General features: G+C 53.7%; 4 protein-coding genes across 11 annotated transcripts; 3 read left to right on the top strand and 1 right to left on the bottom strand.

Moving 5' to 3' along the window:
- The first annotated feature begins 51 nt into the window (after window positions 1-51).
- TAPBP (TAP binding protein) lies at window positions 52-10454 on the top strand. Of its 4 annotated transcripts, none has more exons than XR_003006052.1 (8): window positions 52-191; window positions 324-494; window positions 728-988; window positions 7159-7557; window positions 7961-8295; window positions 8393-8482; window positions 8616-8653; window positions 9339-10454. XR_003006052.1 is itself a non-coding variant. In XM_024766110.1 (8 exons), exons 1-8 carry the CDS (start codon window positions 155-157, stop codon window positions 9348-9350), a joined length of 1350 nt encoding a protein of 449 aa, XP_024621878.1. In that variant the 5' UTR covers window positions 52-154; the 3' UTR covers window positions 9351-10454. The 4 variants fall into 4 exon arrangements, 2 of the variants coding, with proteins under 2 accessions (XP_024621878.1, XP_024621877.1); XR_003006053.1 differs by having other exon boundaries at window positions 8393-8488; XM_024766110.1 differs by having other exon boundaries at window positions 7961-8302.
- Window positions 10455-11358: 904 nt separating this feature from the next.
- RGL2 (ral guanine nucleotide dissociation stimulator like 2) lies at window positions 11359-18411 on the top strand. Of its 5 annotated transcripts, none has more exons than XM_024766106.1 (16): window positions 11359-11945; window positions 12596-12679; window positions 12935-13113; window positions 13244-13294; window positions 13384-13681; window positions 13952-14203; window positions 14286-14389; window positions 14483-14567; window positions 14647-14715; window positions 14882-14956; window positions 15541-15573; window positions 15694-15815; window positions 15912-16007; window positions 16090-16201; window positions 16310-16600; window positions 17236-18411. In XM_024766106.1, exons 3-16 carry the CDS (start codon window positions 13103-13105, stop codon window positions 17668-17670), a joined length of 2034 nt encoding a protein of 677 aa, XP_024621874.1. In that variant the 5' UTR covers window positions 11359-11945; window positions 12596-12679; window positions 12935-13102; the 3' UTR covers window positions 17671-18411. The 5 variants fall into 5 exon arrangements, with proteins under 5 accessions (XP_024621874.1, XP_024621873.1, XP_024621872.1 ...); XM_024766105.1 differs by having other exon boundaries at window positions 11359-12498; XM_024766104.1 differs by lacking the exon at window positions 11359-11945 and having other exon boundaries at window positions 12519-12679; window positions 17236-17387; window positions 17459-17630.
- Window positions 18412-18962: 551 nt separating this feature from the next.
- Window positions 18963-20302, bottom strand: PFDN6 (prefoldin subunit 6). The gene is made up of 5 exons (XM_024766111.1): window positions 20260-20302; window positions 19968-20046; window positions 19628-19698; window positions 19422-19546; window positions 18963-19174 (listed from the first exon to the last, which is right to left on the bottom strand). The coding sequence occupies exons 2-5, from the start codon at window positions 20029-20031 to the stop codon at window positions 19045-19047; spliced, it is 390 nt and encodes a 129-aa protein (XP_024621879.1). The 5' UTR covers window positions 20032-20046; window positions 20260-20302; the 3' UTR covers window positions 18963-19044.
- A 313-nt stretch (window positions 20303-20615) lies between these two features.
- Window positions 20616-27597, top strand: WDR46 (WD repeat domain 46). Its single transcript, XM_024766236.1, has 15 exons — window positions 20616-20759; window positions 20859-21071; window positions 21180-21260; window positions 21404-21516; window positions 21641-21728; window positions 21851-21912; window positions 22134-22238; window positions 22344-22494; window positions 22620-22755; window positions 23102-23201; window positions 26196-26509; window positions 26656-26750; window positions 26892-26987; window positions 27115-27228; window positions 27316-27597. The coding sequence occupies exons 1-15, from the start codon at window positions 20691-20693 to the stop codon at window positions 27412-27414; spliced, it is 1836 nt and encodes a 611-aa protein (XP_024622004.1). The 5' UTR covers window positions 20616-20690; the 3' UTR covers window positions 27415-27597.
- The last annotated feature ends 189 nt before the right edge of the window (window positions 27598-27786 follow it).

The raw sequence follows: 27786 nt of genomic DNA, 5'->3' as shown, positions 1-27786 counted from the left end.
GGATCCCTGCCCAGCCGGCGGAGGAAGCACCTGCCTCCCCCGAGCCTTCCCCTAACCGGAGCGGAGATTTCCTCCGCCCCTCCTGCCGGCCTTTGGAGGAAAGTGAAAGTGAAAGGGGGAAAGGCGGCTTCGGAGCTGAGAAGATCGCGGCGTCATGAAGCCTGTGTCCCTGCTCCTCGCTGTGGCTCTGGGTGAGCGAACCCCGCGACTCTTAGCCTAGGGAAGCGGTGGGAGGTGACTGCCACCACGTCTGGGGGTGGGGTGGAGGAGGTCGGGTCACCTGACGTTGGGGCCGTCCCCTCACTCGCGCCCATACCCCCCAGGCACGGCGACCGTCGTCTCGGCGGGACCCGCAGTGATAGAGTGCTGGTTCGTGGAGGATGCGGGCGGGGGCCGGTTGTCCAAGAAACCCTCTGCACTGCTGCTGCGCCAGAGCTCGGAGAGCCCACCCCCCCGGCCGGACCTCGACCCAGAGCGCTACCTCAAAGTGCATGGTGAGTCATGCTGGACTCGCTCCCAACTCTGTCGCCTCCACCGAAACCCCCTGCTCTTTAGGTCTCACAGTGACCTCGGGCCTCAGTTTCCCCCTCTGTAAAATGAAACTGGATCACTTTTAAATCTCTCGCTACCGGGTAGTCTGTACCTTTAAAACTCCCTGGACGCTGCCCTCCCCTCCCCTTTCCTGGCGGAGATTCTACGGCAGCAACTTCTCTCTCTGTGCTCACAGACCCCGCGGGCACCCTCCTAGGCGCCTTCAGGCGATACCCGCGGGACGCCCCCGCGCCACGCTGCGAAATGAGCCACTACGTCCCGCTTCCTGCCTCGGCGATCTGGGTCAGCGGCTTGACCCCGGAGCAGAGCTGCCCGCGGGCCCTGGATGGGAGGTGGCTCATGGTCAGCGTGTCCAGCCCGGTCCTCAGCCTCTCCAGCCTCCTTCGACCACAGTCCGAGCCTCAGCCGGAGCCTGCCCTCATCACCGTGGCAACAGGTAGCTACCGAGGGGAAGTAGAGATAAACGGGTAGATTCTAAGGGTCCAGATCAGCCGTTAACTCGCTATGTGGACTTGAGCGAGTCATTTCCCTAGTCGGGTCTCAGTTTCTTTATTTATAAATCGAGGCAGTTCAGCTGAAGTTAAGATGTCTCTACCGCTTCTTCTAGTCCCAGCCTAGTTTAAACAAAAGTGCGGTTTGGGGCGGGGCTTTGGAGCCAGGCGGGGGTTCCTGACACCCGACCTTAAGAAACTCGCTAGGCGACGGAGTTGGGAGGGTCTCAGAAACAGGAACTTTTGCACCTTTCCTCCTAGATCTTGCTAGGCTCCCCCACATTTGCGGTTCACCCAGTTAAAAAAAACAGCCTTCGCGCCCCACCCGCGCCCACATCCGGCACTGCGGCAACCAGCAAAGCGCAGGCTCTTGAGCTCTAGCGCGTCGACCTCCCTTGACAGCCCCTTCCCTATGGCGCGTGATGATGCCCTGACTCTGTGGTCACCGAATGGTGGGCTTGAGTGCGTGGAAGGGAAGCGGCAGATCTAATGGTTCCCGCTGCAAGGGCCACTTACTGCATTGTGTGACGCGGTTTGAGGCCCAGGGGTCGGGCACCTTGCTGGGCTGGGGCGCAGGGAGGGAGTGGGCCGATAAAGCAAGAATGGGGAAGATATGACCGGGATTTGGGATTTCTCGGAGGTCTTCTCGGGAGGGTGGGTAGGATATTAACAGAGTCCTCGGCTTCCTTCAGTCTTGTGCGATTTTATGGAAACAATACAGCCTGACCGGCTGGTCAACCCCAGCCGAACCCTACACCCTCCCTTCCCCAGTACCTTCTCCCTGCCACCCTCATCACTGAGAGAGAATCACCCACGGGGCTCAGCACCCACCCTGAAACCCTCACATCTGCCTAAACCTCCATTCTTAGTCCCCAGACCTCGCCGTGGGCAGGGGCAGAGGCAGAGGCAAACTGCTCCTTGTGGGGACAGTAGCTCTCTCTAGTGGGTAGGAATATTTCCCAGGCTGTTGGCTTCACAAGGTGGGGTGAGAATGTCCTTTTCTCTCTGAATATGCTTTTCCAACTGTAAAATGTGGATGGTTATTTCCCATCTGCCTTCCCATTGTTGTAAAAATCAAGGGAGACACTTTGTTAATTTATTCACTGATTAAATATTTATTATCACCAAGAATAAATTAGGGCCCAGTAGTTCTCAGTCCAGGCTGCAAATAAGAATCCTTTTGGAGGTTATACTGAAATCTGAGTTTTACTCCAGATGAATTAAATCAGAACCTCTGGGTGGCCTTGCGTACTTTTAAGGGTCACAAAGGTGATCGGATGTAGAGTCTACTCTCAGGAAGGTTCCCATCAGATTTGTCTTGGGTAATTGTAGAGCAGAAAGTGACTTGGACCGTAAAAGAAGTGCAGATAGGGAGCCATGGGCGTGTGCCCAGGAGAGAAAATTATTGCATCTCACCCACCACCAGGGGTGAAAACTAGTTGCTGTGTTCAGCCCTCCTTTTCAAGCATTCCTACTTGATTAGGGATTTAAGAATGTGAAAGTTGTTGTTTCAATGTAAAGTTAAAAATGAACTCTTTCCAGGGTCACAGATCATCAGTAATTTTGCTAGTATGCATTTATACTTTATTTCTTACCAAATTAGTTGTCAAATACTCTAAAATGTTTCTTGAGAAATATACTTTTGTAAGATACTTGTGTGTATAGTATTTAATTCTCATCATTCTTTTAAAATTGTTATAGAAAGTTTCAGTGACACACTAAAGTAGAGAACAGTAAAATGAACCCCCCATATACCCATTATCTACTTGTATAGTTATTACATTTTACCAAATTGTTTTACCTATCCTCCCCCAAACTTCTATTCTTTTTTGGAAGTATTTTTAAGTATATCCCATCGTATTATTTTACTCATAAGTACTTCAGTAAGCATCTCTGTCATATAAGGACTTTAACAACCCCCCCACACACAATAGCATTATCATACCTAACAAAACAAACAATAATTCCTTAGTATCATTTAACTCCTGGCTCATATTAAATTTCTCCCGATTGTCTCAATGATGTTATTTTACAGTCTGTTTGCTTCAGTCAGGATAAAAAAGAGGTCTATATATTCTATTTGGTTGTTGCAGCTGCTTGGGCTGCCAAAACAAAATATCATAAACCAAGGGGCTTAAAAAACGGGAATTTATTTTCTCACAGTTTTGGAGGCTAGAAGTCCAAGATCAAGTCCAAGATCAAGGTGCTAGCAGGGCTGTTGTCTGGTGAGAACTCTCCCCTTGTGGTTACAGATGGCTGCCTTCTGGCTGTGTCCCCACGTGGAGGGGAGAGAGAGAGCTGCGGTGTTTCTTCCTCTTCTTATAAGGGCACCAGCTCTATCAGGTTAGGGCCTACCTTTATGACCTCATTAACTTTATCACCTCCTCCTAGTCCCTATCTCCAAATACAGTCACATTGTGGGTTAAGGCTTCAACATTTGAATTGGGGGGGTTGGGGGAGGGAGAACCACAGACATTCAGTCTATAACAGTTTTGTCTCTCTTTTTTAAAAAATTTATTTATTTTTGGTTGCCTTGGGTCTTCGTTGCTGCATGCAGGCTTTCTCTAGTTGCAGTGAGTGGGGGCTACTCTTCATTGCGGTGTGCGGGCTTCTCGTTGCAGTGGCTTCTCTTGTGGAGCATGGGCTCTAGGCACGCGGGCTTCAGTAGTGTGGCTCACGGTCTCTAGAGTGCAGGTTCAGCAGTTGTGGCACATGGGCTTAGTTGCTCTGCGGCATGTGGGATCTTCCTGGACCAGGGATCAAACCCTTGTCCCCTGAATTGACAGGCGGATTCTTAACCACTGCGCCACCAGGGAGGTCCCAGTTTTGTCTCTTAAGTCTCTTTTATTTGTAATTGCCCCACCCCTTTAAATGCTATTGATTTGTCATTTGTTCTGTAGAAGTTCCCACATTCTATATTTGGCCAATTGTTTCCTCATCCTGTCATTTCCTTTGTTCCTTTTCCCTCCATATTTCCTATAAATTGGTAGTTAGAGCTAGAGGCTTGATTAGATTTGGGTTTAAATTTTTTCAGTAATATACATATATATATATATATATATATATATATACATATATATATTTGTAGTACGCGGGCCTCTCACTGCTGTGGCCTCTCCCATTGCGGAGCACAGGCTCCAGACACGCAGGCTCAGCAGACATGGCTCACAGGCCTGGCCGCTCCTCGGCATGTGGGATCTTCCCAGACCGGGGCAAGAATCCATGTCCCCTGCATCGGCAGGCGGACTCTCAACCACTGTGCCACCAGGGAAGCCCCAGTAATATTTTATAATAGTTTTTACCATTCACTTTTTAACAGAAAAGCATAAGCCTATATAATACAAGCTGCAAAACAGGTAGAAATTTCCTTACCAACAGGTTCTGGCCCTGTTGTGTTTACATTTGTATTTTTACAGAGTCCAGGTTGTGGGATGCAGGTCTAAAATTGCTTCATAAACCCATATTAAAGAGCACTGTTAGCTTAAGGTTGAACTGTAAAACCTTTAGGTTTTGTTTATGAATCCTACAGATTGATTCTTACAATTCAAAACTGTATTTTTGGATTTTAATAAACTAAATGAAATTGCTTACTTTTTTTTACTCTATTGAACAAAAACAATCCCATGAAGTTCAGAGAAGTTTAACCTTATAGGCCTTAGAAGCTAGGATTAAAAATTATACAAAAATAGGGAATTCCCTGGCAGTCTAGTGGTTAGGACTCTCCTCTTTCACTGTCGAGGGCCTGGGGTTCAATCTCTGGTTGGGGAGTTACGATCCCGTAAGCCCCGTGGCATGGCCAAAAAAAGAAAAAAGAAAAAAAAATTACATAAAAATAACCACAAGAGGCTTCCCTAGTGGCGCAGTGGTTGAGAGTCTGCCTGCCGATGCAGGGGACACGGGTTCATGCCCCGGTCTGGGAAGATCCCACATGCCGCGGAGCGGCTAGGCCTGTGAGCCATGGCCGCTGAGCCTGCGCATCCGGAGCCTGTGCTCCGCAACGGGAGAGGCCACAGCAGTGAGAGGCCCACGTACCGCAAAAGAAAAAAAAAGAAAAAAACCACAAGAGAAAAAAATTACTTCTACCTGGAAGACCCAGACATTTCTGGCAGTGGAACAGATCTGAAGGACATGAAGTAGTTAGATGTTGGAGAAAATGGGGGAGGGACATTAGAAACTGAAGGAACCAAAGCAAAGAAAAGCCCAGTGACTAGAGTTTCTACTGGTCGCAAGAAAGGGATTCTATGTGGCTGGTTCTTAGGGTGCAAGAGAAGTCTGGAAAGATGGGTTGGGGGCTGGATTACCAAGTACTGTAAAAGCTGGAGTTTATAAATGATAGTGAACCATCAGGAGTTTTGTGTGTGTGTGTGTGTGTGTGTGTGTGTGTGTGTGTGTGTGTGCCATTTTCCCAAAAGCCTGTTATTTTACTTGATTGCTACAAAAGGTGGCAAGGATTAGATCATTGGACTAATGGGGAAAATAGAGATTAAGTCCTTTTCCCAAGATACCCAGCAAGTCCATCATGATGATGATGACAGTAACGAAAATAGTAAGAGCTAAGCATTTTCTATATGCCGGCTCCTGTTCTAAGCACTTTATAGGCATAATCTTATTTATTCCTCTCAACAACCATAAGAACTAGGTACTGATGTTATTCCCATGTCACAGATGAAGATATATGAGACACAGAGCAGTTAGGTAATTTGCCCAGGGACACACAACTTGTAAGAAGCAGGGCTAGGAATTGAACCCGGGCCATCTAGCTCCAGCGTGTGCCTTTAGTTGCTGGCTTCCTAGGTAGCTGGGGTTTTTAAACAGGCAAGTGCCCAGATCAGACTTGTAGCCACGCTATTTGGTTTCAGTGTGGAGGATGAAATGAAAGGGAGAGAGATACTGATAGAGGATAGGGAGACCTGAGAGGAGGCTGTTGTAATTGTCCAAATGTATATTGATAAGAACTTGAGTAGGAAACATGTAAGATCTATTTGGGAGACAGAATTAGGGCCTGGTGGGGAGAGCACATAGCACATTATATTTGGCAATCTGTCTCCTACGCAATTTGAGGGCAGGGGCTCCCTATCTTGTTTACCACTCTCGTCAACCGTGAACATCTTAGGTGCTCAATAAATATTAGTTGAATGAATTAATTAGAAGAAGGAGTCTTAGGGACTCCAAATGCTTGCCTTTAGCACCTGGGGGCTGGTGGTGATCATTGGTCAAGGCAGGTAAGATGGGCATTGGAGCCGAGTGGGGAAATGTTCTAGAGATGCTATTGAGTTGGGGCACGTTACATTTGTCTGGCAGATGGTTGGCTGTAAACACAGCAAACACTTTTGTAGTCATACTGTGTTCCAGGCACTGTTCTAAGCAGCTTTCATATATAGGTGTCTTTGTTATCCAGAATCAGGAACTGCATACGTCTGAGTAGCAGGTGTTAAATGATTTAACCTTCACTACAACCTCATGGGATAGGTACTATCATCATTATTATCCCTATTTAGGAGATTCAGAAACTGAAGAGTAAAGTAACTGTTCCAAGGCCATATAAATAGCTGCAGAGTGGGGATTAACCAGGGCAGCCAGGCTCCAGGCACTCAACCAGCATATACTGCCTCAGTAGATCACAGATGTCTGTGTTCAGGTCTAGTCTAGAGCCAGAACCTTCCAGAGTCAGTAAATACTCTGCATAGCACCATAGGGTTGACAGTCATGAATCATCACTTCTTCACCAGCAAACCAAGAAGGGCCTGGCTCTTCAAAGGTGGGCGTGGAGGCTGGTGGGCTGGTTCAGGTTGTGTCAGGGCACACTCAGATCCCGCTGACCCCAGAGCTGGTGCAGCACGGGCTGTGTGTTCCGAGCAGCCTTCAAGGGCTGTACCCACTCACTGCCTCTATTCACCGTGAGACCTCTCTGCTCACTCTGAGTCTCACTGGGTCCCACCCAGTCCCAGGGCAAAGGGGATTTGCAGGGAGGGCTGGGAGATGGTGAGTGTCAGAAGGGAGGTGTCCTCAGAGGGGTGGGTAAATTAGAGTCGAGTCCCCCCCGTAACTCCATTTCTCTATTTTATTCTCTTTCTTCCTCTCCCCCTCCCCACCTTCCTCTCCTCATCTTCCCCAGCTGTGCTGACTGTCCTCACTCACACCCCCACCCCTCGCATCCGAATGGGACAAGATGCCCTGCTGGACCTGAGCTTCGCCTACACGCCCCCCACCCCCAAGGCTGCTACCTCTCTGGCCCCAGGTCCCCCTCCCTTTGGGCTGGAATGGCGACGCCAGCACCTGGGTAAGGGGCACCTGATGCTGGCTGCGACCCCTGGGCTGAGTGGGCCGATGCCAGCTGCCCGAGAGGGGGCGGTGGCATTTGCTGGTTGGGATGACGATGAGCCCTTCGGGCCGTGGACCGGAAATGGGACCTTCTGGCTGCCTGCAGTGCAGCCCTTCCAGGAGGGCACCTATCTGGCTACTGTACACCTGCCGTACCTACAAGGGCAGACCACCCTGGAGCTTGCCGTACAGAGTGAGTGAGGGGACAGGGGTCTCTGTGGGTAGAGGGTGATCACTGGGATTATGGGGACACCATGATGGGGGAAGGATGGTGGAGAAAAGGGTGCTGGGTGAGTAGAGGGAGACAGATTGGGGGTCCCTGAGAGTCATGGGGGGCAATGGGTAGAGGGTCCCTGGGAATCTGAGCGGCTTTGGGATGAAGGTTCCCAAATCTGAGGGAGTAGGGGTCCCTGAGAATGGGGGCTTTGGCATGGAGATTCCTGTGAAACACCAATGGAGAGATGGCAGGTTCCCCATCCTGGGAGGAGAAAACTCAAACCCCTCAGTATTGGGGAAGCCAGAGGGCACACTGAGGGCCTCTGAGAGAGGACAGTGTAGATTGATTCCCTCATGCTGCTTTCTTACTCTCTCCCCAGAGCCCCCCAAGGTGACCCTGACACCAGCACCTCTTATATGGGCTGCCCCCGGGGAGGCACCCCCGGAGCTGCTCTGCCTCGTGTCCCACTTCTACCCCTCTGAGGGCCTGGAGGTGGAGTGGGAGCTCTGGGGTGGCCCAGAGGGTCGCTTTCAGAAGGCCGAGGGGCAGAGGTGGCTCTCCGCCCTAAGCCATCACTCAGATGGCTCCGTGAGCCTCTCTGCACACCTGCAGCCACCCCCGGTCACCACCGGGCAGCATGGGACACGCTATGTCTGTCGTGTCCACCACCCCAGCCTGCCCGCCTTGGGGCGCAGAGCCGAGGTAACCCTGCAGGTAGCTGGTAAGAGCCTGAAATATGGAGAAACGGGGAGGGGTGTGGGGAGAGGTGCCTGGGAATTTCAGACTCATTCTTGCCCCTTCTGCCTGCCAGGTCTCTCTGGGCCCTCTCTGGAGGATGGCGTAGGCCTCTTCCTGTCTGCCTTTCTCCTCCTTGGGCTCGTCAACGTGCTGGGCTGGGCCGGTGAGTGTAAGTCCCACCCAGGCTGGGACCCTTGACTGGCAGACATTCTCTTCCTCCTCCCAGAAGAAGTCTGACACCCATCCCTCTGCCCTTCTACTGCCCCATCCCATCCCTTCTAAATTTCTCTCCACAGCTGCCTACCTGGCAACTTCCAAGGATTCAGTGGAAAAGGTAACAACACTCTACCTTCCTTTATTTTTCCCTTCTCATTTTATGCCCTCTGCCCAACTCCTCACCCAGGAGGGAGGCTGCTGGCTTGGTGGGCAGAACCCAGACTTGGAATTCACACAGACCTGCATTAAATCCTGCCATCTCAAACATGCTACACCTCAGTTTCCTTGGGTGTAGGGGGAAAAAACTGATTAGGCAGTGCTGTCCAATAGAATTATAATGCAAACCACATACGTAAATTTAAACATATAATCTAGGGACTGCATTAAAAAGGTAAAGAGATATCTAATATATCCAAAATGTTATCGTGGCAACATGTCATCAGTATAAGAAATTATAGTGTTTTTTCCATTCTAGGTCCTCAAAAACAGGAGTTTATTTTAAACTGGCAGCACACCTGAATTTGGACTAGGCACATTTCAAATGCTCAACAGACACAAGTGGGTGGTGGCTACCCTTCCGGCCAGCAGAGCCTCAGAGGGCTCTTGGAATGATTAAAAGAGAAAGGGCATCTGGAAGATGCAGGAGCAAAAGCACTTGGCACAGTGCCAGGCTTAAAACATAGAAAATGTTAGCCTCTATCATCTGCCATCCTCTGTGCCCATGATGTTCATTTGTCTCTGGATTGACCATGAGCACGTCACCCTGCCCCGAATTCCTCACCTCCTTTTTACTTCTCTTCCAGAAAACACAGTGAGGCCAACTCACCACCATCCTGGGGAAGCCACCATCATCTCTGGTCTGAGCCACTGTAGTAACTCCCCCAAATTGTATACCCTTGGTTCCTGCACCCTCCAGTCTCTCTCCAGTGAGCAGCTGCTTTCTGAAAAGACAAAAGACATTCACCTTCTTAGGGCTCTAGAGCAGCAGTTCTCAAAATTTTTGTTCTCAGCACCTCTTAAAAATTATCAAGGACCCTGCAGAGCTTTTGCTTATGTGGGTTATAAACTATAGATATTTATTGTACTAGAACTTAAAACTGAGAACAATTTAATACACAGGAAGACACAAGCACACGTTCCATTAGCTGTGGGGACGATGTCAATACACGTCATGTAGCTTCAGGAAAACACTGTACGTTTTTTAGAGAATGAGAATGAAAAGGCAGATAACAGTTTGGGATTGTTATGAAAATAGCCCAAACTTCGCATACCCCCTGAAATAGTCTCAGGGACCTCTGGGACAGAAACGGGTGCTCGAGAGGCAAAATCCTTTCTTCTTGTCCTGGCTTGTGTATCCCTGCGCTCCAGCCACTGCTTACCTCTTCAAGCCCGCCTCGTGCTCTCTCCGGCCCTCTTCTCAATGCTTATCACACCTACGGCTGATCCTTTTCTTCAATAGCCTCCCACCCTCCCTGGGTCCCAGAGCGCTGTTCCCTCTGCCTGGTCCACCCTCGCCCTTCCTGGGCTCCAGACCAGGTCAGCCTTGTCATTCCCTCAGATCGCCGCGTGTCCCTCTTGTGCGGTTCACCACGGTTGTATTTAAGTGATTGTGCGAGTCGTTGTTAAATGCTTGTCTCCCTGCCCGGACTGTCGTCTCCTCGAAGGCGAGGATGAGCCTATCCGTCCCCTGGTGTATCCCCCGCGCCGGCACAGGGCCTGGCGCCCGCTGGAGGGCGCTCAATATAAGAAGTTAGTCTTTTTGCGTCCTAAGAATTCAAAAGCAGGTGTTGGATCAAATAACTATTGGAGGAAGGAAGCAGCGGCTCGGCTTAGGGACCTCCGAAGGTCGGGACGGTCGGCCAGACTGACGCGGGGAGCGGGTCTAATCGTATGTGAATAAACTTGTTCAGTGCTTCCAACGGGTGCCTTAGTTCTTCCCCAGGGATCCCCTTTGCAAGCGCAAGAACACTTCCAATCGCGTGTGGTTCCTTCCAACGACCCCGCCTCTCAAATGCCTCGGCTGCACCCAATCCCCCTTCGGAACTGATTGGGGTCGGGCGCCACTAATGACGGACAGGACTCCCTCAAGCAGCCGGCCCTAGAGGGGTGACCGTACGTGAACCGAGATCCAGGCCCTAGCGTCGGAAACCCCCGAGCGCCGAGTCCCTAACCGGACGTGGCGGCTTCCTGCTCCGCCCCCTTCCGAGGGGGCGGGAACCCAGGGCTCTCAGGAAAAGCCGGAGTGGATTTCGGCCCGCTACACGCGCGGGTGGGGGTGGGAGTAGAACCCCACGGGCTGGAGTAACTGTGTCCGTCCCCGTCTAAAACGCTTCCCCCGGGAGTTTTAGCCTAGTGGTTGTGTTGGGGGAGAGGAATGTCAAATTTGGCTCCTGCCCTTCCCCGGGGGCTGGAGACTGAAATCTTTATGTCAGTTCAGTGCGGGGCGACTTGGGTTCCAGGATCCCCGAGTCCGGGGGGCCCGAGGACAGCGGAGCTGGAGACCCGGGCTCCTGGGTCCCGGCCCCTGAGTGTCTAGCGCTCCTCTCGTCCGCGGCCCTGGCTCCTGTCCTCACTTCCTTCCCTTTTTGGCTCCTGCTCGCGGAGCGGGCGGACGTGGGGGGAGCGGAAAGGGCGGGAGGGCCCGGGAGTCTGGCGAGGGGGTGGGGTACAAGGGGGTGCGGAAAAGCCAGGGAAGGGACTCGGTCCGGGAACTTGATCAGGGGCCGGAGACCTACGGGAACAGCGGCCCGGGACCCGTGCTGCCCCCACCCCTCCTGAGCAGGCGCCCCCATGGCCCGACCCCAGTGATTCCTTCACGCGGCCTTGTATATTTCTAAGACTCTCCACCTTTTGGTGTCTGTGTCCCTTCATCTCTTCCTGCCTCAGCTACTTCCGCGCCTCTCGCTGGTGTCTGCCTGTCTCCCCGCTGCGGGGAGTCCCGGCGTTTCTGTGGTTCTGTGCCGCAGTGTGACTCAGGACCTGCCCGCAGGAACCTGCCCTGTTCCTGCCAGGAGCGTCTGGCTGGCTGTCCTGCGGGTCTCTGGCCCTCTCCGCCTGTGCCCGTGTGTGCCCGTCTCTCTGGGCTTGGTGTCTAGGTCCCTGTCTTCCCCCCTGTTTTTGTTTGGCGGGGAGGGGTTTGTTTCCACAGTAACCCGCTCCTTTGATTCCGGGATTGGGGAGGGAACCCTTTGACTTCGTGACCCCTCCCCCCTCTCCTGCCGGGCTCTGGGTAGAGGCGCGAAGCCAAGGTTCTTGGACCTTGGAGGGACCATCCCGGGCTGAGTGGCGGGTGGTCACCTGCTTTTCTCCGGGACTAATGGCGGTGGCCAGGAGTATGACTGGGGCCTCGGGAGGCGCCAAAAGTTGGATTTGAGGCCCCGAGGCTTTGGACTCCTGGGTCCTGAGTCTGGGTGAGGGCTGGGTGACTAGCAGGGCTGGTTTTTCGGGATCGGTTGGGGGAGGGGCTGGGTCACATGACACTCTCAGTCTTTCCCCCTCATCATCCCCACTTCCCCTTCTTCCTGTACTGGGATCAGAGCCGCCACCTCGAGGGGGGTCTCCAGGGCTGAGGGACCCGGGGAAAGGGGGCTAAGGGGAAGGACTAACTCTTTGGGCTTGGTCAGTTCCTGCGGGGGAGGGCGGAGCGTGCGGCTGTGCCTGTGACTGAGGTTTCAGCTTCTCAAGGTCTCTGCCTCAAGCTTTCTGCCTCTCTCGCTTCCCGTCTCCTACCCTTTGCACCTTGATTCTCCGCTGTTCTGGGGTTCAGCTCTGGGGGGAAGGGGCTACAGCGGTCTCCAGGACCAGGGTTCCTGCATTCCATCCAGCCCCCCACGGCAAACCCCTAGACTCCACCGGGCCCTGAGGCGGCTTGCGGGGGGCTGTCTGGGCCCCAGTGGGGGAGACCTGGGGTCACCAGTCCCCCCCACCCCTCGTACTCGCTGGTACTGTCCCCCGCCGCAACAGGTGAGGGGTACAGAGGGAGGAGTAGGGCCTGGGGCTGAGGGTTGGGCAGTGGGGTATGGTGGGGAACTGTCTGACCTTCCCTTCCTTGCTCCTCCAGGCCCCTGTGTCTGTCTGGGACGAGGAGGAGGATGGTGCCACCTTTACTGTCACAAGTCGCCAGTATCGGCCTGTTGATCCCTTGGTGAGATCATAACTTTGACTTCACACCTCTGACCCTCCACCTCCCAGTTCCCCTTCCTCCGGCCAACTTTCTGGCCAGAGTGCCAGGTTGGAAGTTTGCAGACTGGACTCTGCTGTGTGACTTAGGTCAAGTCTTTTGCCCTCTCTGAATCTTAATACAGTGAGCCTGGATCATCTCCTAGGTCTGGGATTTCCCCCAGATATCTAGGGGCAGAGTTGAAAAAAGGGTCAGTGACTGGCCCTCTGTCTCCCCCAGGCCCCGAGGCCTCCCCCGCGTTCCTCCCGGAGGCTCCGAGCTGGCACTCTGGAGGCCCTGGTCAGACACCTGCTGGACGCCCGGACATCAGGGACTGACGTGACCTTCACGGCAGCCTTCCTGGCTACTCACCGGGCCTTCACCTCCACGCCTGCCCTGCTAGGGCTTATGGCTGACAGGTCAGGGTCATAAGGGACCAAGGGTCATTTACATGTCTGGACTTTCTAAAGCCGGAATATCCCGCCCAAATAGTCAAAGCCACTAGCATTTTGGAAAAAATGGACAGATAGAATCTCTTCCACTCCCCAGGCTGGAAGCCCTTGAATCTCATCCTACTGATGAGCTAGAGAGGACAAAAGGGTGAGTGACCCCTGATTCTTAACCTCACAGTTCCCTCCGCCCAGGCTGCAGCCTGACATCTGACCCCTGGCGGATTCCACTTCTCCCAGGGTAGCCATCTCTGTACTGTCAACCTGGCTGGCCTCTCACCCTGAAGATTTTGGTTCTGAGGTCAAGGGTCAGATTGACCGGCTTGAGAGCTTCTTGCTTCGGACAGGGTATGCAGCAGGGGAGGGTGTTGGGGGGGGCAGCGCTGACCTCATCTGCAACCTCCGGTCCCGGGTGGACCCCCAGACCCCCGAACTTCCTAAGCCCCTGGCCCTCCCCGGCGATCCCCCTGCTGACCCCACGGATGTCCTGGTGTTCCTCGCTGACCACTTGGCCGAACAGCTGACCCTGCTAGATGCGGTGAGACCTTGACCTCTGACCCCCCTGCCCCCTGCCCCCTACTAACCTGTCCCTGACTCCAGATCCTTACCGTGCTTCCAGTCCTTCCTGATCCAGCTCCCAGTCTCCTTCGCCCACCCAGTTTTGACCTTGCCCCCTTTCCTCTTGATTGTTGCCCTTCAAACCCTGTGTCCCTCTGGTTCCTTGGCCACCTGAGATCCTCACACCCCCGATGTTGGAAGGCTGACCTCACTTGACTACAAACTTTAACCTCTAACCTCCGCCCCACAGGAGCTATTTCTCAATCTGGTCCCCTCTCAGTGCCTGGGGGGCCTGTGGGGTCACAGAGACCGGCCAGGACATTCCCATCTCTGCCCGTCTGTCCGGGCTACTGTCATACAGTTCAACAAGGTGGCAGGGGCAGTGGTCAGCTCTGTCCTGGGGGCTACCTCAACCGGAGAGGGGCCTGGGGAGGCGACCATACGGCCACTCCGTCCCCCTCAGAGGGCCCGACTGCTGGAGAAGTGGATCCGTGTGGCAGAGGTAAGAGAGAGGCTCGGCCCTACTGGGGACTGTGGTGTGGAAAGAGGCCCACAGCTGCGGCCCCCTCTTGTGAACCCCACAGGAGTGCCGTCTGCTCCGAAACTTCTCTTCAGTGTATGCTGTGGTGTCGGCCCTGCAATCCAGCCCCATCCACAGGCTTCGGGCAGCCTGGGGGGAAGCAGCCAGGTGGGGAGGATGGGGCACTGGAGTCGGGTAAGGGCTGGGAGGGGGGCAACTGAGCCAGGCCCCTCCTCAAGACCACTGTCCCCTGCTCCCCAGGGACAGCCTCAGAGTCTTTTCCAGCCTCTGCCAGATTTTCTCCGAGGAAGATAATTATTCCCAGAGCCGGGAGCTCCTCCTGCAGGTGAGGCCTGTTCCCAGCATTCCCAGACATCCCCCACCCCCACCCCCACCCCCATGTCTCCTTGTTCTGTCACCACCAGGAGGTGAAGCTGCAGCCTTCTCTGGAGCCCAATTCCAAGAAGTCCCCGAGGTCTGGCTCCCGGGGTGGGGTGAGTGACTAGTTGGGGGTGGAAGCAGTCTGAGGGATGGAAGAGGAGGCACGCAGCGTGAGGAGAATTCAGCTTGTTCTCTGAGGCAATGGGATAGGAAAGTGCGGAGAGATGGAGGGCCCTTGGATCAATGGCAGGGGTGACTGACTCTTACCTCTGATCTCAGGGTGTGGTCCCATACCTTGGCACCTTCTTGAAGGACCTTGTGATGCTGGACGCAGCCTCCAAGGATGAGCTGGAGGTCAGTGGTGTGTGTGTGTGTGTGTGTGTGTGTGTGCGTGCGTGTGCGTGTGCGTGTGTGTGTGTGTGTGTGTATGCATTGCGATAATGGAATGAGTAGGCCTCAGGGTCAGACAGACCTCCTTCCAGAAGGGGCTGCAAGGCAGAAGCACTGCCAGGACTCTGTTACTTCGGCAAGTTTGTTTAACCTCCTTGTGCCTTAGTGATTTGTAAATGGGAAACTAGTGACGTATCTACATCAACCTTTTATTATGAGAGTTAAATGAATTAATGTTTGGCGAGTGCTCAGAACATGCCTGAGATGTAAGCATATATAGTTTGCTAAATAAACCAATACTGGGATCTTGGGCAAGTTCCTTATCTTTTCTGAGCTCTAATTTTCTCAACTGTAAAGTGGACACAATTTTGACCCATGATGTTCTATTTAAAGGGTAAGGTAGGGGGCTTAGGGCATGATGGATGAGAGGGGGAGGAGGGCGAGGGCCAGAGGAGTCAGAGAGGCCGAGTGAAGTGAGTGTTTGGGAGAGGGGATGTTCTCTCTGTGGCAGGGTTGGGACCCTCACCCCATCCCCTTTATCCTTGCAGAACGGATACATCAATTTTGACAAGCGGAGGAAGGTGAGGGGAGCATTTGGGCTGGATGCTAGCTGTCCCTAGCTACATCCCAGGAAGGGGAGAGGAGGGCAGAGTCAGGGGTTCCTGAATTTTGGCACCTGCAGTCTGTGGGCTCCTTCCTAGGAGTTTGCTGTCCTTTCTGAGCTGAGGCAGCTCCAGAACAAATGTCGTGGCTATGACCTCCGACCTGACCCCGATATCCAGCGGTGGCTACAGGGGCTCCGGCCACTGACAGAGGCCCAGAGGTGACTGGCTGGGTGCGGCTGGGACTCCAGGGCTCAGGCTGGGCGTGGGGGTCAGTATGTCATGCACTGACCTCTGCCCATTGCCCCCATCCCCAGCCATCAAGTGTCCTGTGAGGTGGAGCCATCCAGTAGCAGTGACCCTCCTGCCCCGCGGGTGCTTCGGCCAACGCTTGTCATCTCACAGTGGACAGAGTGAGGGAGTCAGTGGTTGGAGGGTGGTCTCTTGGGGACTTGTCCTTCTCCCTCTGACCTTCCCAATGTCCTGCCACTCCAGGGTGCTGGGTTCTGTTGGAGGTCCCACACCCCTTGTCTCCTGGGACTGGCCAAATGTGGGGGCAGAGGAGGTGCCTGCAACCCCCGCTCCACTGCTGACACGGCTGGCCCAGGTGAGCTCCGCTCCTGACCTCTGACCTCAACACTGACCCTGACTTTGTGAATCCTTCTTCCTTGACCTCCCTGCCTTCGTGCCAGTTCCCTGTGTCGTTTGTCCCCAGCACATGAAGTGGCCGTCTGTCTCATCTCTGGACTCCACCCTGGAAAGCACTCCAGCCCTGCAGAGTCCCGCTGACCCCAGCCACCTCTCTCCCCCAGCTTCCTCCCCGAGGCCTTCTCGAGGTCACCGCCGCTCAGCCTCCTGTGGCTCCCCGCTCAGTGGGGGTGCAGAAGGGGCCTCCAGGGGGGCTGGATATGGGGGAGGGGGGCCTGGGCCAGGGACCTCTGATTGCCGCATCATCCGAGTCCAGATGGAGCTGGGGGAAGACGGCAGTGTCTACAAGAGCATCTTGGTGAGGGAGCTGTGGGCTGGGAGGTGGGGTGAAGGATGGTGCCCCCCGAGGGACTAGAGATGGATGATGTCTTAGATGTCAACAGCCAAATGGGAGGATGCTTTTACTTTTTTTTTTTTTTGCGGTACACGGGCCTCTCACTGCTGTGATCTCTCCCGTTGCGGAGCACAGGCTCCGGACGCACAGGCTCAGCGGCCATGGCTCACGGGCCTAGCCGCTCCGCGGCATGTGGGATCCTCCCGGCCCGGGGCACGAACCCGTGTCCCCTGCATCGGCAGGTGGACTGTCAACCACTGTGCCACCAGGGAAGCCCTGTTTTTACTTTTAATTGACCTTTGGTTTTAGCAACATGTTTTCTTTTGAAGGTTACTTTGCGTTAGCTGGTGCACCTTGAACTTTGGGTGGCTGTATTAGATTTTCAGAACCAATAGCAGTTTCCCCACAGGAAGCAGCCCAGCAACTATGTGGGCTGGCGGATGGAGTACAGGGAGCCACCATGTTGGGTTTCCCGCTTCGCTTGAAAGTTTGGGTGTGGGTAACCTTTTCTGGTTTGGATTACTGGCTAGGGTTGGAAAAATGGAAAGCACAGGTCATCATGGCCAACTGATTGCTCTTTTGGTCTGCTGTCCTGCCAGGTGACAAGCCAGGACAAGGCTCCAAGTGTCATCAGTCGTGTCCTTAAGAAAAACAATCGTGATTCTGCGGTGGCTTCAGAGTATGAGCTAGTGCAGCTGCTCCCAGGGGAGCGAGGTCAGAAGCTGGGAAGGCAGACAGACTCTGGAGGAGAGTGCGTCCACATCCGGGGGGTTGTGCGGGGAATGACTGTGTTTGTGTTTGACACCCTTTCTGAACCTACAGAGCTGACCATCCCCCCCTCGGCTAACGTCTTCTACGCTATGGATGGAGCTTCACTCGATTTCCTCCTGCGGCAGCGGCGACAGCCCTCCACTGCTACACTGGGCCGCGCCAGTGGCCCTTCTGCCTCGGGAACTCCCCCAACTGAGGGAGGAGGGGGTTCTTTTCCCAGGATCAAGGCCAAAGGGAGGAAGATTGCCCGAGCACTGTTCTGAGGACGAAGCCCTGTTGGCTCCTAGAACTCACGGTGGCCGTGCCAGACGTGGGGAGCCATCCTGAATGGTGGCAGTTGCCACACTGGGAAAAAATCCAGAAGGATGGCCATCCACCCTGGGGCAGTGAAGTGCCACTGGTTTACCAGCCAGCCGAGATCCAGCCCTATGGGAACTGGTAATCTTGGTACCCAAGATGGATACCTGTGTATAGCTTCCCACTTTCCATGAATGCAGCACACAGCTAGTGCTGGGAAAAGGATCCGTTTCTGATTCCTGGCCACATCCTAACATGCTAAGGGCCAAGGAAAGGCCTGGAAGTAGGAGGAAAGGAAAAGCCTAGAGGCTCTGAGCCCCAGGGGAAGGGAATGGTAAGGAAAAGGTTCTAGTAGGAGTTCCTCTTCCTAGTCTGGGGGTTCCTGTCACTGTGACAACACTAATAAACCAAAACACTACCTGAACTCTACTCCCATCCTTGCAGTGTGTACGAACTAGCTGCTTGGAGTGGGGGTGGGGAGTTGGCTGAAGGTAGACACCGTGGAAAAAGAGGGGCCCAATGTTCTCTATCCATGAAGAGCTGGAAGCAAGGACTTGGTGGAAACGGTCTCCTCAGAATGGTTTGTTCCTCCCCAGCAACCTCGCCATCCCTGGTCCCTTTATTTGCTCTTACGTTTTTCTCCTCAGTTGCTACAAACCCATGTCAAGTACTAGCCATCCCAATTAAAGCGATCAGCATGAAGAACACCCCTGACTCTGAATTTGTAAGAAACAATTTTAGGACAAAGAAATGGAAGAACAACTTTGCGGACAATGTACAAACTGGGAGACCTTACAATATTACAATGCATTATGTGCTGGGGCTTGAAATCAGTTTAAGCTACACTCAAATTCTAGGAAGAAAGAGACTAAAAAGAACTAATATGCCAGGGCTATTGTGAGGATGACAAGAAATCATAGCAAAGGAGGGTCACCGTGTTTCATTCTGGGGTTAGAGAATTGTGAGTTCTTCAATAAACTCACTTTCCCTGAAATTATTGTGTTGTAAATGCCCTTTTCATGTTTCCAACCAAGATATGGAAGAGTTAAGGGTTCCACATACAGGCAAGAATTAGGTTTGAGACATTTCGGATTTTAGTCTCAAGAGAGAAGGGTTACTCTGCCACACAGAGATTCCAGTGCTGGAATTCCAGGATCTGGACCTGAGAGAGTAATGCAGGTGATAAACATATAAGATGGAAGGGACCAGGAGAATGGATGGAGACAATTATGACAGAAGCGACTGGTCAGAAAACAGCCAGGTATTTTCACATTTTATTAGCTACAGTATAGACCCTAGAGCTGCCTCGTTTCCTCCCCTCCCCCGTCCCCAGGACAGGGTCAGACCTTCCCAGGAGCCCCTGCTTTTGCTGCCTGGGCCCGCTGGAACTCCTGCTGCAGCTGAGCAAGGGTCTCTCTCTGTTGCTCTGACTGCCGCTCTAGGTCCCGGAGCTGGGATTCGTATCGCTTACTAAGGAAAGGCAAAAAAGCAAGTAAGGAGAAGTTAGTGAGACTTATTGTTGAGGGTGCTGAAGGCAAGAAGAAGATTGGTGGAAAACTTGAGATCTAAGGGGAGGATGGAGGAGAGGAGTTACAAGGGAAGGGCTGGAGGAACTGGACAATTGGGGGATACTCTGGAGAGCGACTCTACGATGGTTCCTCAACACCTTTTTCCCAACGCGTCAGGTACATCACAGGGGGCTGGAATAAAGACTCACATCTCAGCCGTGATGTAGTCCAGCCTTTTCCCCACTGTGGCCCGAGCTTCCCCCAGCTCCTGTTTGACCAGCACGGGACCCAGAAGTTTAAAGACCACATTGGATCCATCCAGCAGGGCCAGTTCCTGATGGAGGGGTGGGACATACATGATCAGAATTACTGCCAGGACAGATCCCTCCTCACCCCACAAATCCCAGTCTCTCACCTCCTTCACGATATTATTTTCTGTTAGTTGTGCCTCTAGTTTCTGCCTCCCTGACATGGATTTACTCAAGTCTGGTGGGTGGGAGGAAAGACTTTATTAGAGACATCACATGCGCCACCCGACCCCCAAAATCCTGATGAGAAAAAGATGCAGTTGAGGAAGTAGGCCAAGGACGGGGCGGCGAGTCAGTGGATGGGAAGAGTATAGAGGTGGGGATGGACCCGCACGCTGGGGCCGGGAGTAGGGGGGTGGGGTGGGGGCAGTGCAGAACACATGGTCTGGGTATGGCTTTGGGTTTTGAGGGAATTGGGGCGAGGCCACACCGACCCTGCTCCCTTACCCTTCTGTAGCTGTTGATACTTCTCCACTTCTCCCTGTAGCTTCTTCTGGATTAGCTCAGCCATGGCGGGGACGAAAGCCTGCGGGGAGCGGGAGGGGGGCGCTGGGTCTCACACTCTGGAAGGTACCCGAGCTCCCTTTTCTGGCCTGCGGAAATGACAGCCCTCCTGACAGGCAGCCTCTCGGAACACCGCAGTCTCTCCGGATCCGGAATATCTGCTTCACCCCTGCCCCAGGGGGTGGCGGGCGAAACAGGACCCCAAACCCCTCAACCGAATCCCTGACCCACTCACGTTCTCCCGTCAGTATTGGTAAACCCGGAAGTAAACAACGAATGCCGGGAAAAGACGGCGCCGGAAGGTTTCGTCTGGTGCATGCCGGGAAATGTAGTTCTAACATGTTGAATGAGCGGCTTTCCGCTGAAAAGACTGGATTTGGAAGGTTTTAGGCAAGATGGGGAAACCAAGCTGGAAAAAGAAACTGCACGGTTGCTTGGGTCCTGGCCCCGGACAGCCTCTCTTTCATTACTCGGGCATAAGCTGCTGCATGGGAGTGCGGGGCCAAGGCCCGCGGAGGCCCTCAGTGGCGAGCGCGTCCTCAGTCAAGACTTCAGACCTGGGGCGGCGCTGATTGGATGAGGGTCGGAGAACTTCCGGGAGTTCTCCATCCGATTGTGGGACAGCTGAGAAGAGTTTGCACGTGTATCGTGGTTCGAGTGGACTAGATGGAGACGGTCCCTAAGCTGGGCAATAATGTCCCGCCCAAGAAAGACAAACTTCAGGGCAAGAAGAAGGTAGAGACCTCCTTGGGGTTGAAGGGAAGTTTTTAGCTGCGGGGTTGGAGGGGCGGGGCGAGGGGCAGCGCACTATCGGGGATCCTGATCTGCTGGCAGAAACCGCGGCGATACTGGGAGGAAGAGACCACTCAGACTGCTGCCGGAGCCTCTCCAGGTCCACCTCGTAAACGGAAGAGGAATCGAGAGCTCCGCCCCCAGAAGCCAAAGAACACTCACAGCACAAAGAAGTCTCGGATCTCCAAGAAGCCCCAGGTCCCGAAGAAACCCCGGGAACGGAGGAGTCCAGGGCCTCAGCGGAGCTTGTCTGGGGTGAGCCTGGGACCTGATAGGGTGGCAAGGCAAGTCGCCTTGTGCTTGAGGGTACGAGGGTTGGGGTCAACCTGAGCCTGTTTCCTAATTGCCGCCTCCCTGCCCCAGGCCCAGGACCCATTTACAGGCCCCGCCCCCGTCCCTGTGGAGGTGGTTCAGAAGTTCTGTCGCATTGACAAATCCAAAAAGGTGAGGACCAGTCGGAGAGTGGGGAGGGGTTGCAGGCAGGGGGTGACTGGGTGAGTTGGATGGAGGCGGGGCCAGGTGGCTCTCTTGTGACCCCCATATCCCTTGGTTCTTCTCCCACTCCTTCTCCACCAACGATGTCGTAGCTGCCACGTTCTGAGACCAAAATCCGGAGCCGACTTGAGGCGGCTGAAGCTCAAGAAGAGGAAATAAGTGTCAAAGCTGCTCGTTCTGAGCTGCTGCTTGCTGAGGAACCTGGGTGAGTGGACCCTAATGTGGGCCTCCCCAGCCCCTGCTTTATGGGGCTCTCATTTCTCATTTTTATGTTGGTACACCCACTTCATATTAGGAAGGCTTAATTCATTCCTGATGCTCATTTGCAGGTTTCTGGAAGGAGAGGATGGGGAGGACACAGCAAAGATACGCCAGGCTGACATCGTGGAGGCTGTGGACATTGCAAGTGCAGCCAAAGTGAGCCTGAGGATGGAAAAAGGGCCAATGGGTTGATGGATGCAGAGTAAGATGGGAGTGGGGACTAGAAGAGAAAATTACCAAAGGGAGCCAATTATTTCTTTTCTTTCTTTTTTTTCTAGCATTTTGACTTGAACTTGAGGCAGTTTGGACCCTACAGGCTTAATTACTCTCGAACTGGGAGGTAAGGAATTCCAGTTACTTCAGTCTTACTCATCTCAGCCATACCAGTGTGTGTCTGGGTTGTTGATGTGGGGAGGGTCTTGTGATTTGCTTGCATGTGAGGGTGCGCGTGTATGGCAGCATCTCTGCTCTCACCTGGAGAGAAGGAGCTGGCGTAGGGCAGACGTCTGAGCCCAGGTGCCCCCCTGAACTGACACCCTGCCTGTCCTCCAACTCCAACAGACACTTGGCTTTCGGAGGGCGCCGGGGTCATGTGGCCGCCCTTGATTGGGTGACAAAGAAGCTCATGTGCGAGATCAACGTCATGGAGGCAGTGCGGGACATCCGGTCAGTGGCCTCGGTTAGCAGCGGTGGGGCTGAGACAGCCCATCCCTGATCGAATGACAGCCAGTGACTCCCTTTCATGTTGTACTGTTACTCTGCTCCTCCCAGGTTTCTGCATTCGGAGGCACTGCTTGCTGTCGCCCAGAACCGCTGGCTTCACATTTATGACAACCAGGGCATCGAGCTCCATTGCATCCGCCGCTGTGACCGCATCACGCAGCTTGAGTTCCTGCCTTTCCACTTTCTCCTGGCCACAGCTGTGAGTGGCTGCGGAGCACAGGGACCGGGTGGCAGGCCCTGAGAAGACTGACCATCCTCCCCTGGGGCCCCAGTAGAGGAAGGACAGAGGGCAATCAGGACTCATTTTCTCTCTCTCTCTCTTAGTCAGAGACAGGGTTTCTGACCTACCTGGACGTGTCAGTGGGAAAGATTGTGGCAGCTCTGAATGCTCGGGCTGGACGGCTCAACATCATGACTCAGAACCCTTACAATGCCGTCATCCATCTGGGACACAGCAATGGTCGGTCCCTGGGTGAACTTTGACTCTGACCATCCTGTCCTACTTTTCATGTCTTTTCTTTTCTTTTCTTTTTTTTTTTTTTTTTTTTTTTTTTTTTCAGCTTGAGGGATCTTAGTTCTCCGACCAGGGATCGAACCTGGGCCCTTGGCATTGAAAACTCTGAGTATTAACCACTGGACCACCAGGGAATGCCCCTGCTTTTTTTCTATATTTGCTTTTAACGGGTCCCTTCAGGTTGCTCCTCTGCTTCCCTCTCTTGTTACTCCTTGGCCTTGAGCCCCCATCTTTCCCAGGTTTAATCACCTCAGCACCCTTTTAGTAACTAAAGTTCTCCTCTGATGCCTAGGGACTGTGTCTTTATGGAGCCCAGCCATGAAGGAGCCACTGGCAAAGATTCTCTGTCACCGTGGTGGGGTCCGGGCTGTGGCAGTAGATTCTACAGGCACGTAAGTCACTTGTTTGGGCCTGAGGTGCTGGGGGGTGAGGGGCAGTGTGTGTGTCACAGCTCGGCAGAAAGGAGAGGAGGGGCACAGACGCTGCAGCCAAGCTGCTTGGGTTTAAATCCTGGTGTTATTCCTGACCAGCTATGTCAGCGAGCATGTTAGGTGACCTCGGTGTACCACTCATTGTCCTCATCCTGAGACTGGGGATATGAGTGTCTCGCTCAAGGGCCAGAAGACTTTTTCTGTAAAGAGCCTGATAGTAAGTATTTTAGGCTTGTTGGCATTGGGGCATATCTGAGTGATTTATGTAGGTCCTTAAATAACAAGAGGAACCACAGGATTGCAAGTTTTTAAGCAATGAACTTAGAAAAATAATTGAACACAATATTTTTGTAATACAGGTCTACTCATGAGAACTGGATTCCTGATTTTGAGAATAACATTTGGTTTAATTGAGGTTGAAAGTTAGTGTCCCACATCATCCAACCCAATTGCAAATGTTTATCTACAGATGCCGATCTGTGTAGAGATTTTGGTACTTGAAATGCTCTCAAGTGAGATGCTTTACGTGGTGTCAGTCTTGACCACAATACCGTGCTGTCGTAGCACAAAAAGCAGCCACAGAATAAGTAACTGGATGAGTGTGACTGTGTCCCAATAAATCTTTATTTGTAGATGCTGACATTGGAGTTTTCAAATAATTTTCATGTTTCAAAATATATTTCTTTTGATTTTTTTTTCCCAACCACTTAAAAATGTAAAAACCATTCTTTACAGCTTGTGGGCTATACAGAAATAGGTGGTGCGCTGGCTTTGTTGGCTCATGGGCCATAGTTTGCCAAGCCTGGGGGCTTAGCTTAGAAAACTGTTGTAGGCATGAACGCGAGTTAAGGCCTATAGAGTTGATCATGGTGCCTGGTGGGTAGGGAGCGCTGTATTTCATCATCTTTGTCAAAGACGATTGTCCTCTTTAGGTCTGGCTGGTGATGTGAAGGGTTGGGGGTGGCAGGTCTGCTTTGAATTTCCGCCTCACGACTGCTGTGAAGTCCTGACTGCTTTTCCCCTCTAGGGTCCCTCCAAGGTCTGTTTCTCGCCATTCTCAGTGTCTCACAGTTTCTAGCCTCCAGTTCTTCCTCCTTCTTGTGTGTCCTGGGTATTGATGTCAGAATACTCTTTCCCACATGGCTTTCCTCCTTTTACACCATTGTTCAGGAATCTTCTACATTAAGTATTAACTCCATAACCTTACTTTTAAGTTGTTTGATAGAAAATCAGGAAGAAGAAAAGCCCAGTGGCTACCAACTTATGAAAGCCTGCCAGATGCTCACGCCTCCTGGGCCCCCCATAGTTGTGTCTCTGTGGACAAGTGGTTTGCTTCTGCCCTGTTTACTCCATGTCTGTGCCAGTCTGGTGCTAGGACTGTCAGGGGGCCTGTCCTGAGGTTTTCTGCCTTCTGTGGGCCATTGGACCTGAGCTGGACTTGGCCTTCCCCAGGCTGCCTGGGTCAGCTAGTCCTGTGCTCAGGGCTCCATCAGTTCCTTCACGGAGGTTTGGTCAACAGCCTGACACCAGACGGCTCTGGTCCTTGGTCTTGGGCCCACCCCGGCTTAGCTCTGGTCCTCCTCAGGGGTGCCTCAGACCAGCCACAGGGGCTCCAGAGATGAGGCTGACTGTCGTCCTCAGCTGGCTTTCTGGCAGCTTGCATTAGGATTGGATTGGACTCGCAAAGCTGAAGTGTTTCTTGCAAGTTCAGTAGCGTGGTAGTGTGGCCTTGGATACCCATCTGGCCACTGGGTGGGCATTTGCACAGGGGATCCCAGAGCTGGGTGTGTTTGGGGCAGGAGCCAGCGTGTGCTCCTCAGTTGTTGGCTCAGTGAAGGGTGTGACCCTGTGTCCCAGGAGCCCTCCATAAGTCCTGGTTTGTGCTGATGGCCTCTCCCGCAGGTGGAGCTGGGCCCTGATTGTCTTGTCAGGACAAGTAGCCAGCTGGGCCTCTTTTCGGCCCCATCACAGGCCAAGTCTCTGCTCAAGTAGGAACTCCTTAGTGTCTTCCTCCTGGGTTCACAGCCAAGGCTAAGAGGAGGGTCTTTGGCTTCTGGCAAACATACATCCCCTGGCCTGGCTGGTCCCCCTTCAGCCTCCCTGAGGAGCAACTTGAACATCAATAGAAACTCCAACCTCTGCAAGTAAATGACTTGCATGGTACATGGTTCCTTGAGAGGATTTGGTCACCCACCTTGCCCACCCTCCTTCAAGGGAAGGGGGCGGGGCAGAGCCCTCTAGTGCATCACTTCCTTGCTTCCTAAGGAGGTTTTTTCAGGTCCATGCAGTCTCCATCTTGTGGCCTGTCATTGCCGGAGAGCAGCTTTGGGAACTATCTCCCGTCTGACCTTCAGGAGCCCCTGCAATTTGTCCCCTCCTGGCCTTCCTGGCCATATTTCCCACCAGCCTGGAAAACAAACCCCTGCTTCCATCTCCCTGTCTCCATGCTCTGATGTTAATTCATTTGTACCTGCTTATACATGCATCTCTGTTTTTTTGTGCTTTCTTGAGAATTACCTAGAATGGCTCAAGTCCCACGAAGCCCTCCCTGACCACTGCTGTGAGCCCTTCCCACTGCTTACCGATGGGCTGCCTGTCTATGTGGTGGGACCTCACACCTGGGTGTAGATTGTCGTGTGTGTCCTCCTTTTCATTCACGTGTCGTGAGTGGGTAAGAGCACAGACACTAAAGACACAGGTCTGACTTGAATTCTAGCTCTACCACTCCCCCTGATTTCCTTTCTCTGAGCTAGCTTCAGTTTCTTCTCTGTAAAAGGGAAATGGAAATAGTACAGCCGCCTCACTGAGAAGAGGTGCGTGGAGTGTGTGGTGTGACGGTAGTGATTACTGTCACTATTGGTCGTCTTCTCCTCAACCAGACCTGATGCCTGGACTTGGCCACAGGCCTGCCCAGTAAGCTCATACTATGGATTAATCAGCCCCCCTTGCCCCCAGGCACATGGCCACCTCTGGCCTGGACCACCAGCTGAAGATCTTTGACTTGCGAGGGACGTTCCAGCCTCTGAGCGCTCGGACCCTGCCCCAGGGAGCGGGGCACCTGGCCTTCTCCCAGCGGGGACTGCTGGCTGCAGGAACGGGCGATGTGGTCAACATATGGGCAGGACAGGGCAAGGCCAGCCCCCCGTCCCTGGAGCAGCCCTACCTGACCCACCGGCTCTCAGGCCACGTGCATGGCCTTCAGTTCTGCCCCTTTGAAGATGTGCTGGGAGTGGGGCACAGCGGGGGCATCACCAGCATGCTGGTCCCTGGTGAGTGGGCAGGGCTGGGGCTCTTAAGTGGATGACCTCAGGGTGGAAGCTGGAGTGGGCCTGACCCTGAGACAGCTGGGGGCCAGGGGCTTGCTTAGGCTGGAGCAGGTTCCTGTTTACAGTTCTGTGTTCCCTCCTCCCTCCAGGGGCTGCTGAGCCCAACTTCGACGGCCTGGAGAGTAACCCATACAGGAGCCGGAAGCAGCGCCAGGAGTGGGAGGTGAAGGCCCTGCTGGAGAAGGTGAGGAAGTGTCTGCGTGTGGTTTGGGCCCGGGGGTCTTGGGGAAGAGTGGGCTTCAGCGGCATCTCTGGTTTCCGGCCCTCTTTGGTGTCACCCTCCTGTGGCTCCTTACGCGTTCCTGTCCATCTGTGACACACCCAGGTACCTGCAGAGCTCATCTGTCTGGACCCACGAGCCCTGGCAGAGGTTGATGTCATCTCTCTGGAGCAGGAAGAGAAGGAACGGCTAGAGAGGCTGGTATGGAGCAGGCCCCGGAGGGCCCGGGCCTTCCTCACCCTCACATCCTATCCCCACCATGTCCTCAGAAGTGCAGTTCCCTGCCTTGGAAGTCTGTTTCAGGTTTCACTTCTGTCCCCTCCCTCAGGGCTACAATCCCGACACCAAGCCTCCCTTCCAGCCAAAGCCAAAGCAGAAGGGCCGCAGCTCCACAGCAAGTCTGGTGAAGAGGAAGAGGAAGGTCATGGATGAGGAACACAGGGTAAGTGAGCGCTGGGGGATGGGCCGGGTGGCCTGTGGGCTATGCCCTCCTGCCACTTCTCATCTCGCCCCTTTCTCCCCACCCCAGGACAAAGTCCGGCAGAGCTTGGAGCAGCAGCCGCAGAAGCAAGAGAAGGCCAAGCCCACGGGGGCCCGGCCATCTGCCCTGGACAGATTTGTGCGCTGAGCCAGGCTCCAGGGGTTCCTGGGAACGACATTCTTTCCCCAAGAGCACCTGTGGGGAATGACCTGTTCCCTGGAATGAGGAGGGAGCAGTGAGCCCCCTCCCCCACAGGGGGTGGAAAGCTGACTCCTGGGTGTTGTGGGAGAGGGCTTGGTATTAAACAGGAAGGTGGGTTTTTGGATAACATGTCTGGATCATCCCGTGGACCTGTTCCCTTCCCACGTCCGGCCTGGGGCTGCTCTCAGACGCGAGAGGTCGTGGTGTCTTGCTTCTACCCTCACCCCTATCTTGTGGTCGCTGTGGCTTTAGTCTGGCTCTCTAGGGCCTTCCTCCAGGGAGAGGCTGTCCTCTCTCTCCCACATCCCTGGAGATGTC

This window comes from Neophocaena asiaeorientalis, unplaced genomic scaffold, assembly GCF_003031525.2.
Source record: "Neophocaena asiaeorientalis asiaeorientalis breed wild unplaced genomic scaffold, Neophocaena_asiaeorientalis_V1.1 scaffold46, whole genome shotgun sequence".
In the NCBI taxonomy this organism is placed as follows: domain Eukaryota; kingdom Metazoa; phylum Chordata; class Mammalia; order Artiodactyla; family Phocoenidae; genus Neophocaena; species Neophocaena asiaeorientalis.
The sequence above is the reverse complement of the archived record's forward strand: the minus strand, read 5'-3'. Positions and strand labels throughout refer to the sequence as shown.

Excerpts from the sequence above, each read along its gene's own strand:
- TAPBP (XM_024766109.1), top strand. The coding sequence starts at position 155 with ATGAAGCCTGTGTCCCTGCTCCTCGCTGTGGCTCTGG. Across the intron at positions 989-7,158 it reads CCTCATCACCGTGGCAACAG|CTGTGCTGACTGTCCTCACT; the intron begins GTAGCTACCGAG and ends CATCTTCCCCAG. Across the intron at positions 8,303-8,392 it reads GGTAACCCTGCAGGTAGCTG|GTCTCTCTGGGCCCTCTCTG; the intron begins GTAAGAGCCTGA and ends TCTGCCTGCCAG.
- RGL2 (XM_024766102.1), top strand. The coding sequence starts at position 12,554 with ATGGTGGGGAACTGTCTGACCTTCCCTTCCTTGCTCCTCCAGGCCCCT. Across the intron at positions 12,680-12,934 it reads ATCGGCCTGTTGATCCCTTG|GCCCCGAGGCCTCCCCCGCG; the intron begins GTGAGATCATAA and ends TGTCTCCCCCAG. Across the intron at positions 13,114-13,243 it reads CTAGGGCTTATGGCTGACAG|GCTGGAAGCCCTTGAATCTC; the intron begins GTCAGGGTCATA and ends TCCACTCCCCAG.
- PFDN6 (XM_024766111.1), bottom strand. The coding sequence starts at position 20,031 with ATGGCTGAGCTAATCCAGAAGAAGCTACAGGGAGAAGTGGAGAAGTAT. Across the intron at positions 19,699-19,967 it reads GTATCAACAGCTACAGAAGG|ACTTGAGTAAATCCATGTCA; the intron begins GTAAGGGAGCAG and ends CCCACCCACCAG. Across the intron at positions 19,175-19,421 it reads GACTACATCACGGCTGAGAT|TAAGCGATACGAATCCCAGC; the intron begins GTGAGTCTTTAT and ends GCCTTTCCTTAG.
- WDR46 (XM_024766236.1), top strand. The coding sequence starts at position 20,691 with ATGGAGACGGTCCCTAAGCTGGGCAATAATGTCCCGCCCAAGAAAGAC. Across the intron at positions 21,072-21,179 it reads CTCAGCGGAGCTTGTCTGGG|GCCCAGGACCCATTTACAGG; the intron begins GTGAGCCTGGGA and ends TCCCTGCCCCAG. Across the intron at positions 21,261-21,403 it reads GCATTGACAAATCCAAAAAG|CTGCCACGTTCTGAGACCAA; the intron begins GTGAGGACCAGT and ends ACGATGTCGTAG.